This window comes from Athene noctua, chromosome 18, assembly GCF_965140245.1.
Source record: "Athene noctua chromosome 18, bAthNoc1.hap1.1, whole genome shotgun sequence".
Classification (NCBI taxonomy): domain Eukaryota; kingdom Metazoa; phylum Chordata; class Aves; order Strigiformes; family Strigidae; genus Athene; species Athene noctua.
This window is the reverse complement of record NC_134054.1, coordinates 10,433,156-10,444,533: the sequence shown is the minus strand read 5'-3', so window position 1 is coordinate 10,444,533 and position 11,378 is coordinate 10,433,156. Positions and strand designations below refer to the sequence as shown.

General features: G+C 43.4%; 1 protein-coding gene across 5 annotated transcripts in view; it reads right to left on the bottom strand.

The window, feature by feature from the left end:
* Positions 1 to 11,378, bottom strand: part of RHBDL3 (rhomboid like 3) — a 72,178-nt gene that overhangs the window by 7,753 nt on the left and 53,047 nt on the right. For all 5 annotated transcript variants that reach the window (XM_074922156.1, XM_074922157.1, XM_074922159.1 and 2 more), the window contains 4 exons: positions 10,611 to 10,759; positions 6,090 to 6,202; positions 3,239 to 3,339; positions 107 to 167 (listed from right to left, as the gene is read on the bottom strand). In XM_074922156.1, coding sequence (XP_074778257.1) covers positions 107 to 167; positions 3,239 to 3,339; positions 6,090 to 6,202; positions 10,611 to 10,759 — 424 coding nt within the window. The remainder of the gene's footprint in view (positions 1 to 106; positions 168 to 3,238; positions 3,340 to 6,089; positions 6,203 to 10,610; positions 10,760 to 11,378) is intronic.

Genomic DNA, 11,378 nt, shown 5'->3' with positions numbered 1-11,378 from the left:
TACCAAAACTGCTGCAAAGTCAAAACTCTCTGTATCAGCATGAACTCCTATGACAAGGACAAAGAAAACAGGACTGCACATGTCCCAAGTGTTGCATGATACTTACTACAGATCAAGGCAACAGCCATGCGCAGCAGTTTGAATTGGCACTTCATTCCTGACCAGTTCTGGAAAAGAGACAAGGAAAACAAAGTGATGCTGCATGCAGACCTGGAGGGATTTTACATTCAAACCTACACACTAGAAGAGCATCAAGAATGACCATCCTTGAAAGAAACCCCTTTGCCACCTGGCTGTGAACTTTCCACTCACCACACCAAACACGGAGGTTTGACACAGACACACTGTCAATCCCAGAGGACATAACCGTGAAGGACATATTGCAAGCATGTCCAAGTTATGGACAGTCCATAACTTCTCTGTCTGGCAGTCTTACTGACTTTCCATGCCTGAGATCCAGCTGGTGTGGCATGGTCCTTGGCTGGCCTTGCCATTCTCTGTTCTTCAGACAGACTAATTTTTAACACGTTAGTATGATGTTTCACCTTAAATTCTGACTACTAAAAATATCTGAATTTACCTACCCTGCAAAACCTTGTTATAGTAGGTCACATCAAATAAAATTATGTTCAGTAGTACCTAGCGCTCAACACAAGCATCATTCTGACTAACATCACACAGGCCATCATGATCCACTTGGAGGCCCCATACTGTCACCTGTCAGGCCATTTCTCAGTGCTTTTCCAGTGCTACTGCCTGTACCTCAGGCTCCCTGAAATTCTGCAACTCAGATCTTCGGCAGAGCACACACAAATAATAAAGACCTCAATAAAAGCACACCAAGGAAACAGCCCCATAAGAAAGCCCAGATTTGGCTTCCTCTGTCTTCAGGCTTGGTCATTAATCAATACAGTGGAATAAGAATCTCTGAATGACAGAAATCCTGGGAGGAATGTTTAAATTCCTCCTTTTCCACTTGCACAAAATTTCCAAGCAGAAGAAGAGATCACGTTCTGGGGAACTCAGATGTATGACCAGCATTATTTTTATTAAGCGACTAAATTAAATTTTGCCTGTTGAAAGCAGTATGATATACCAAGCTAGCCAGGTTGCTTATGAAAAACCTCCCTGTTCATCACACTGAAGGAATAAAACAAAAAAAATTGCTTGTAAACTCTTCAGCCTAACTTTAACAGCATCCAGTGACTTTTCAGATTGCTGAAGAAATATTCTGCAATACATATTACATATATTCAAGTTTTATGTGGTATTTGTCTGTAAATAATTTCTGTGACTGCAAAAATGCAATCTCTACAAAATAAGTAACTCATCTCCTCTCTCCACAGAGACACCCAACCCAGTCAGAAGGCTCTGAACTCATGCTGATTAATAACTGTGCTGCTTCCTTCAGTTTTCATTTCCACGTAGCTGTTTTGAATTCCTCCCCTCACACTTTTCCTTAGGGTGACATGGTTTATTGCTTCCTCCTGTTGGTTATTTTACCTATTTCATTTCAATAATAGTTACTTTTTACAAGCAGGAATGTTTTCATTTCCTTTGGTTACCAGGAGGAACAAGGGGACAGAAGATTCAAGAGACCCTTCCTGCAATGGTCCCTCTTCTTCCCAGCACGCTCAAAGCACCTGTGCAAGACTGTGTGCTTTACCAGCAAATGGGCAACGTGTCTTTGAACATGTGAGTGCATCACATCTAGATACTAAGTGAGCAGAGAGAGAGAAGAGAGGGAAAGAAATGAAAAAAACCACCACCAGAATGGGAAAGGCAGTAAAAGTAATTTCAGATGAGAAGAGAGGCAACGGATAATGGAGAAATAGATATGCTAAGGTAACAATTGCTACATAGATTTGGAGAAGGCCAATGAGTAGTGAAATAACAGGCCACGCCACTCTGCAATGTTTTAAGAAGTCTGGGAAGGTAACTGGTGAAGACTCTCCCCACGCCTCCGGCAGAGCCTCTTTCTCTAAAACAAACCAAAATTTCCTCCAATGTCCCCCTCTGACCCTGTGAATCTCAGTGTGAAGAAACCCTATGTCTGCATTACCACCCTGTGAGACAGGGGAAACTCCCTCCTGCTGCTGTTGGCCCAGTGGCAGGGAACACAAACTGTACTGAAAATCACTGTGTATAGGGGGGCATTTCCCCAGTAGAAACCCTGTGGTATAGGGGTAGCCCCTCTCCTCCACTCCCTATCTCTCTGCCCAGCCACTCAACTGGACAATAGCCCCCAGCTCATTCATGCTCTGAAAAACTTGAAGACAGCAAAAGGAGACCTGTTCTGCTCAGGAAATCACTAGCTTCCCCCACTGCCAGCTGCCTGGAGCAGCACCGCTGTGGGTTGCAGCCAGAGCCTGCTGACTTCACCACATAGAAGCATTAAATACTAGATTTTCTTTTAGACATGACACAATACCACCACACACATGTTTTTCAGCACCCATATAACAGACCTTCTGTCTCTACTGCAGCTGACCCGCATCATCTTCACACTCAGACCCAGGGGAGAACACATTACCATCTTTTTTATGGTTATTCTGCTCTGACATTGCTGATACAGGACAGACATGCAACCCTGTACCACCACACACAAATCTCTCAGCAAAGCCCTTTTGCCCAGTGATCAGCTCAGGAGTCACACAGGCAGATGTGCTGGGCTTTGCCACCATCTAGCTGAGAACCTTGGATGAGCTCCTATTTCTACGTCTTAGAGGAATGACGATGCTGGAAAGTATTTCATTAGGTGAAATGACAAAAAGATGCATCACTACTGTGCCCAGGGTTCAGCTTCAGTCTGAGTTTTACAAATGGAGATCAGGGGATACTCTGCACAAAAATCCACCAAACACTAAATTTCCTTGGGTACTCACTGACATTACATGGCACACAGACAGAAACACATCTGCAACTTCTACAGAGCCAGTCAGCTCCTCCTTTTCCAAACATTTGTCAGTCCTTGCAAGGAGAGCTGACAGCCTGGAGTACACTGCTAGATCTTGGATTATCAGCATCTTTGGCTTCTCCTGGCAAGCTGCCAGTCATGAGGGTACCAAGCCAACTGCAGTGTAACATTTCTATTTCAGGACCACAACACCAAGACAAGAATCTTAACTAGGGCAAGCTCTGAATAACCAACAGCTGGGTCAGGCCCAATTTCCAATCCCTTTGGGCCACCAGTCCTGGCTCACTTTCGAAGGGGTTAGACAGTCATTCTGGTACTCACCATGACTATATTGGCCAAGTGAGCTGAGACAAGAGCATACACGCCTCCAGAGGAGCCCACCACAGGCGCAGTCATATCAGCTACTGACACTGCCAGGGACCCTGGGAGAAAAAACAAGGGTTTGTGACAATTGCAGCCAAATAAACACACTCTCTCCTACCCTACATCCCTGCTACTGCTTGTTTTGTGCTAATTGATGCAGGTCAGTAATACATGAAGAGAATTGGGAAGGGGAAATCAATTGACTTGTGGAAGCTAACTCAGTCCTGTAGAACTGCTAAGACAGTGACTGATCGATTCTTCTGCACCCACTTTAAAAGCAGCCAAGCAAGGCAGCAACATATCTTCAAACCTATGCCAAAAAAAGGCACTTATACCCTGATTAAACTAACAAGGAAGCATGAGACAGACAAGTATCTGTGTCTGGATCCTCACATGAAGATAAAATAGAAGTAGCTCCCATGCTGGCAAGACAAATATTTGCACAGCAAGAAGGAACTGGGGACCTGTAACTTAGCACAGGCCTCTGATCAAAACACAGCCTGTTACTTATAAAACTTCAGAGTAAAACTAACTAAAAATAATCTGGGTGGAGGCAGTAAACACAAGATAGCAAAATGACAGGTCAATCACATAAAGGCATCGCTAGTAACAATACATCCAAACATAGGCACTGCTTCTCCTTATCCCAGGAGGGTATCTGCTCAAAGCCCTTGACAGCTTGGATCTGCTCAGAGCTCCTTTCATTGCAAACTTTAGAAGAGATAGAGACACAAAGGCAGACATGGTGTCACAAGGCAGGGATAAAGAAGATCTTTGTGATGAGTGGGAATGGGAAAAAGAGACAATGGCAAATCTTGAGAGAGTCCTTGGTAGTACAGAACCTAACAAACTTCTTTCCTAATTGCTCAGCTGATTCTGGGTCAAGAAAGTGCTGAGGTTCCACCAGCCAGCTCTGCTGATAGCTCCTTCCTTCACTGTACGGCCCTGAGACTTCTCAGCTCTTATCATCATTAATAACTCTATCCTTGTCAAAGCCAGGACATAACGAAAAAGTTAATGAGAATTTAGGAAAGGAGTAATGAGAACTTGCAGTTAAGTCCTCAGACACTGCACTGAGTCTCTCGATCTCAGTCTCAACATGTCTTCTTAGTAAAGCCAGACAAATGAGAAAAAACCATGAAGTAGGGAGTGGCCCTTGTGGCCTGTGTCTACATTTTACTGTTAATTCTTGATTGTTTAGGAGCTGTGTTATCTTTCTATTGCCAGACTCTCAGCATAAGTACACGTCTTTCTCTCTCTCCTGGCACACTCTTGTCAAAGAATAATTTTTTTGTCATGTTTAATAATTGCCTAACAACTCAAACGGTACGGGTATCATGGAATGCTTTTCTGTGTGGGACTGTCCAGTCACATTTGTAGTTCCATCCAGCACTAAGAAAGGAAGTTTTCCCTTTCCATTTGGCACCTTATTCCACAATTTATAGGTCATAAGGTGTGAAAGACAAGTCTATGAGGATGTGGCAGCTTATCCAAGGAAAAAAAATGGGATCATTTGTGTAGCAGAAATGAACCAATAATGCTAGCTGGGCTAGTGAGCCTCACCCGGGCACTGGCTACAAGCCTTCAGAGCTCCAGGCACTCAGCCCAACTCAGTGCCTAAGCAAAACCTGTCTGTGGCCCTGCAGACGCTGCCAGCAAGTGCATGGCCACAGAAATCTGAGAGGCAGCTGGCAACTCGCAGCGCTGACCTGGACTCAACTGCAGCAGGCTCAACGCTCGCTTGCTTCGCTTACCTGCAAAGCTGTGCAATGCGTATTTACACGTATATAAATGAAGCCCCAGGGTTTGGTAGATGGATCTATGTAGAAAAGATTATGTCTGGAAAGTTGCTGGGGACCACTTCAGTGCTTATTAAAATAACAGGCAAGGGACGGTGGAGCTGGTCTGCTAGCTCCTTTCTCTGAATTAAAAAGTGTGGTGTTTGTACCATGCCTGGTCCTGTGTCCTAGTCCAATTATTCTTTCCACAGTGTCTCTACTAGAATGTAGGATTTGTTAGTACTCAATGCAGCTCATTTTACAAAGATTTTATCCGCTCATTATGGAAAAAATAAAATTATGTAGCTGGAAGAAAAAACCCCACCATAAATCTTGAACTAAGGCAGTGAATCATTGTCTGAATTCCACTGTGAAGCCCTTGGTTTTTCTCACACTCTCCCCATTTTAATTAGATGTTGATCTATTGTCAGCTAACTTCCATCACCTCCAAACTGCTGGAAATGCCACACATAAATAAAAGCAATACAGCACAAGTTAAAAATCAATCAAACCCCATGGCTTCATGATTAAATAAATTTCCAGGTTCCTGTGCACTGCTCACAACCTACAACCAAACTTCTGGCTTACTCAGGCTGTAGAAAACAGACAGCACAGGACAAATGGAGGAAGAACTGGCATAGGACCTGGGAAAAAAAAAAAAAAAAAGACTCTTCATGCAGGAATGCCTGTGATGCCACCTTTCTTCTAGGCCTCTGTGGACACAAGAGGAAAGGAACAGTACAACTTCCACATTCAGGAAGATCATCTAAAGCAAAGCTATTGTAAAGTAACAGGTTGTTGGTGCTTTTTTAGCAGGTCTCCTAAACACAGAGCCCATGGCCAGTTAGAAACAGATGTCAAATTGTAGCATATTTCCCACTTTCAGCCTCCAAAAGAATTTCAATGCCCAGAAGATCAGTGACTGCTCCTCTCCTACACCCAAATGTCACAAAACATTTCTTCTACACAAAAGCCAGCACAGACCATTGTCAGATGCTTCTCCATCTGGGCCATCCAGAGGTGTTACCTACCTGCCACAACTCCAGCAACGTACACAAAGCTGATCCTTGCAGCTCCATGCACCATTTCCAGGGGAACCCCAACCAAGAGCTGAAGGACAACATTGAGTCCAAGGTGTTCTATCCTGCAGCAAGGAAAAACAACAGTTGTCCTCTTTTCTAACTCTTTGTCTCCCTTCTTTACCCAGAGATATCTTGGAAAGGAAATCAAATAGCACCTGCTTCATGAAGGTAGGCTTTAACACTGTGAAGAATAATGGTTCCTGAAAAAATCAGACTGAGACCTGCAATGCTTCTTTGCTCCTTACTGCTCATTATCTTTTTCATATCCACCCAGCTCTTTTCAGCCAAAGACCTCATAGCATGTCTAGTTCTTAGTGAGACTTTTTTTTTAAGTTACATGACTTGTCAAAAAAAGCAGCAAGATGGCAGCAGAGCCTGGAACAGAAGCCAGAAACTTGACCTGCTCCTCTCTTGTCCCCTCCTAATGATACAGACTTTCCCTGCACATACTACACTGCTGTGATGGGGTACAGATATCAAGTCAAGAGCAAGGTAAGCCTGTAAGTCCCAAGACAGTTGCCATTTCCTTGTGACACATAATGCTGCCTTACTCTTTATGCTATCTGACCCTTACCCTTTTCTGCTGTGCCTGCTGCAATGGGATCATGGTCAGAATGGGAAGCAGAGAGCATATTTATGGCTGGTTAGGTGCCCAGTGAGACACAAGATGTATTCACTGAAGCTCTCTGTTCACCTACCCTTGTTCCCATTCCAGTCAATAGCAAAACTCCTGCTGAACACAAAGGGAAAAGGTGGGCTGAGATTAGTCTTTAGAAAACCCCGCTGTGCACATCATGCAGGACCACTTGCTAAAGGTAGAGAGTATGACAGCTAAGATGTGCATATTGGGTAAAGGCTCCAGTGCAGCAGTTTTCTCCTGTGCCAAGTCAATGGTTTCAAAGCAAGTTCTTTGTTACTCTAATCAACAGTACTTAACAAAACTGTCTTGCCACTTTTCAAAGCTCTAAACAATATTTACCCATGCCTTTGCCATCTGCAGGATCTTCCAGTGAAGTAACAAGAGCACCAGGCCCCTGAGCAAGGTCCTTCTCAACATGGTGCTAGTGTCTGAGATTTCCCCGTGGCTCACAGGGCTGTGACCCTGCTGAATGGCCACATCCCACTGGACCCCGGGGTATACTGGCTTCTGTATGAAAATTTCCTGAGTCTGCTTACAAAGCAGGTGGACCTAAATGACACAGTGTTACCCTTAACGCAGAAGCCTAGCATGTTTTGGGAGGAAGAGTGCAAAGTAGCTAATGCATTGAAAACCTACATCCTATTTTATACAAGAAAAGGATTGCTCACAGACAGCCACTACCAATCTTTGGTTTAAGTTACATGCATTTTCACTGTTTTGGTTCTTCTTCATGTTACCATAGCAATTTCCCATATACATCAGAGAAAATCGCTGATGGCAAGATGCGGTAATGACAGAACAGTCTCATAAATGAGAATTTAAAGTTGGACCGGAAAAAACTGCTGGAAATGATACTGCAGGAAACAGTCCTTTCCGGATATCTTAATAGGTTTGTTTACAGTGAATTTCTCTCCAAGGATAAATTTCTCTCCTGCATGAGACACTCAGTGCTTCAATTTGTCATCATGGGAAACTGCTGCATGTAACTGAGTTTTTTTTACTACCCTGCTCAAGACTTCTGAAGCCACTGGGCACGGGCATATTGTGGCACTCATTCTGATCGCACATGTTCACAGAACTTAGGAACTAAATTAGGAACAACCAGCAAAGGTCAAACTGAGATCACAGAAAAGAGTCAAAGCATCCAAGCGCCCTTTTACAGAGGGGAGGGAAGCAGCTTTGGCTGGCACACAGTCAACGTCATGAGGTGGCACCTGACATTTTCACACAAAGCACTGGGTCTTATTTTTCAAAGGAAGCTTTTGTAAAAGCTCAGCAAAGTTTATCCTAGACTCTAAAGTGACTGCTCTGATTCACAGCTGTTCTTAAAAGACTTTCCACGAGCAATCCCATTCACTTCTCCTCCCCATCATGCTAAGAGCTTTGAAGGCTCCACAGTCAATAAGCACCCATAAAATATAATTAGCCTTTGCCAGTGCTGAATGCTTCATTCTTGAAATGACAATTTCATTGATTTATTAAAGACTTTTTCCTTCCCCGGGACCAAACAAATGGGACTGAGCATCAATGCAAGTCATTAGTTATGGCACTGTTACAAATACATGGGCCCCAGATAATCAACGTCTGCTTTTCGTGAAAGCAGAAGGGCAGGATTTACAACTTTTCCTGCCTTTTCAGCCCTTGACAAAGCTCCCTCCATCAGGACCAACACACAGCCTGTGCATTTTTGGAATCTTTCTAGAAGCACAGCCAGCCAAGCCTTAGCAACTGCTGTCTTCTCGGACACCTTCCGGCTGTTACTTGCTCTTCAAAAAAACAGACCAAGTGCACTATATGAAGGAGCAGTCCACATTACCATTTTAAAGTCTCGGCTGGAAGCAGGATAACAATAGAACCCATGGAATTGTGTTAGCCTCTCATTTAAAAATGAGAGGAGAATGATGGGCTTCCACTAACAAATGTTATTACCTTTCCAAGATTTATCTGTTCTCCTGATATAAAAGGAGCTTAACACACAGAGGTTAGCAACAAATGAACATTTAGCCTAACTCCAGATAAATCATGGGGTTTACTGTTTCAGCAGGACTCTCCATTGTTTTAAAGGCTACGTAGCTTAAGAACTCGGAATCCATCACAAAAACAATAAGTCTCCTGCACACCACCTTCTCCACTGTCCACCTCTGAGCCAGCCACAGATGCGAAATAAATCTGAGAAATTTTTCAGTCAGGAAGTGTGAAGAATGCGAGAGTACTGCCTCCTTTCATGGGAAAGGGTGACCTTGCACAGGTTAGGAAAGTGTGCCACAGCTGATACAGAAAGACATGTAAATGCTGCAAAAATTGTCCTTGTGCAGGTGCTTCTCTTCAAACATATCCCAGAGCAGTCTGTGGTTATATAAGTGATAAAGCAGAACACCACCACCACCACCACCAGAAAAAAGCCCAGATACAAATTAGCTAACATCAGTAAAAATCAAATGTTTCTTCCAGTTTTCCCCACATCCTCAGTGATGGAAATTTCCAGTTCTCATTTTCATAAACCAGCCTCACGGCTAAGCCCAATAGTCTCCACTTGCAGACTGAAAACTATATACAATGGACTCTTTGGAGGAATTTAGCATGCAGAGTACAAATGCTGCCATATTCAGAAGTTTCATCTATAAGTTTTTTCTTACCCTCCCCTTGGGTCCTATGGTTTTTATTCAGAGATCTGGGGCACATCTTATGCTCAAAGGCAATTATACAACGAGGAAGTTATTCCACGGCAGAGAAGAGACATCAGCATGTCTTCAATCAGCAACATGGAAAAAGGAAAAGATCAGCTTGATCTTTCTGGCCTTTCATAGGAGAACATTGACTGATGGGGATATAGGCTTTCTATTTAAGAACAAAGAGGCTTTATCCAGTTTCAAACGATAAACTACTGCTAAAAATCTTGTTGTTGTGATTTTTCAATGACAGAATTAAAGAAAATTGCAATTATCTGCCAGGAATGTGTGAAAATAATGATCTGAGAATCTACTCAGTGGGGGTAGAGTGTTTCGTACAGGGATGAACTTTCCTGTGACACTCACTCATCACCATGGCATCACAAACATCACACAATTAAGTGTCTTGGAATCTTGGGAGGACTAGCACAGTTGAGAAGCACAGAGTTAGAATCCCCACACCTTGTATTGTCTTCCCAAGTCTGCTACATACCTCCTATGGGATGAAGGAGGATTCATCTTACTGTGCACCTTCATTTTGCATTTTGCGTTAGATGGACCATTCTCTGTCCATCGGGTCAGTCGAGATTGTCAACTCTTCAGGAACACTGGTGTTTCTACAGTGTGTACAATATGGGAGTTCAATCTTGACTCAGGCTTCTAGGCATTATCTCAGTCCCTACAGAAGGGACAACATTACTAAGCGACGACATACCACAGGCACAGGGAATTTAATTGACTTTTCCAACCTCAACTAGGAAGTCTAGCAAGAATACACCATGCAGTTTTTAAATACCAGTCCAGCATCTTTCCAGACTTGTTCTACCACTTGCACAGCTCCTCTAGAGGGACACTGGGCTTCAATCCGTTGAGTTTTAGGAAGTACACACTGGGGAAGTGCACAATAAGAGGAAGATGTGGTCCCAATACTGCTGGGGAGAAGAGTAGCATCTGCTAAGTTCCTTATGTTGCCTCTTCCCTTCAGAGAGCTGTGAAGGTTTGCCCCTCGTTGCCCCAGCACTACACAACAGCTTCAGATTTTTATATGCAATTTAGAATTGGCTTTGAAAATTTTATTTCTGAGCTGATTCTGTCACTTCCTCCTCCCTCTCTCTGGGGAACCTGAACTGTGGGGAATCAGCACAGTCTGTATGTACTCACCCTGCATGCATGAATATGTAGGTTAGGTACCTCCAAGCCTGAGCACGGAGCTGAGGATGGTAAAGTAATGCATTCTTCAGGTATAAGGGGTGACTGACTTGCAGCACAAATCTGTCTAATACCACTCCGTTGTAAAGAAAAAAGGCAACCTAGAAGAGTAGAGAGATTCCTTGGTTAGCAAATGCCTTCTCTCACTGAAAAGTCCTTTGTAGCTCAAAACCACGGAGAAAAAAGTCAAATGTGCAGTAATTTTTCTCCCATTTGACAGCTCCACACAGCATGAAAGTTCCCTGTTTTGAGGAACCTGCAACACATTGGTATAATTCTATATGTGGCTTTCCGTAACACAGCAGCCACTGAGTCAGAGGAACTCAGCACCCTACTGATCAGTGCCATATTATATCCTCCTTTGTGCTTATTCGAGCACATTACTCAGCAATTGTGCAAAGATCTCATTTGGGCAACAGATGAGCAGGTCAGAATATTTAACCCAGTTTCTCTTTCCTCCTTTTTCTCTCCATTCACAGAACAGAGGTAACCGTATTGGAATTTTTCTTCTAATTCCATGATTTGAATTACCACTTTCCCTAAAACTGTGTGGATTTTCACTCCTCAAAAAGTTTTGCTCCAGTTTCCCAAATTCTATGGTTTCATATACAAATTGTTTCACTGACTAATAACTGTGCTGGGAGACAGAGAGGATCACAGTCTCCACTTACACACACACATACAGGCAAGCCAAGATGACTATCAGCTTCATGCCTGTCC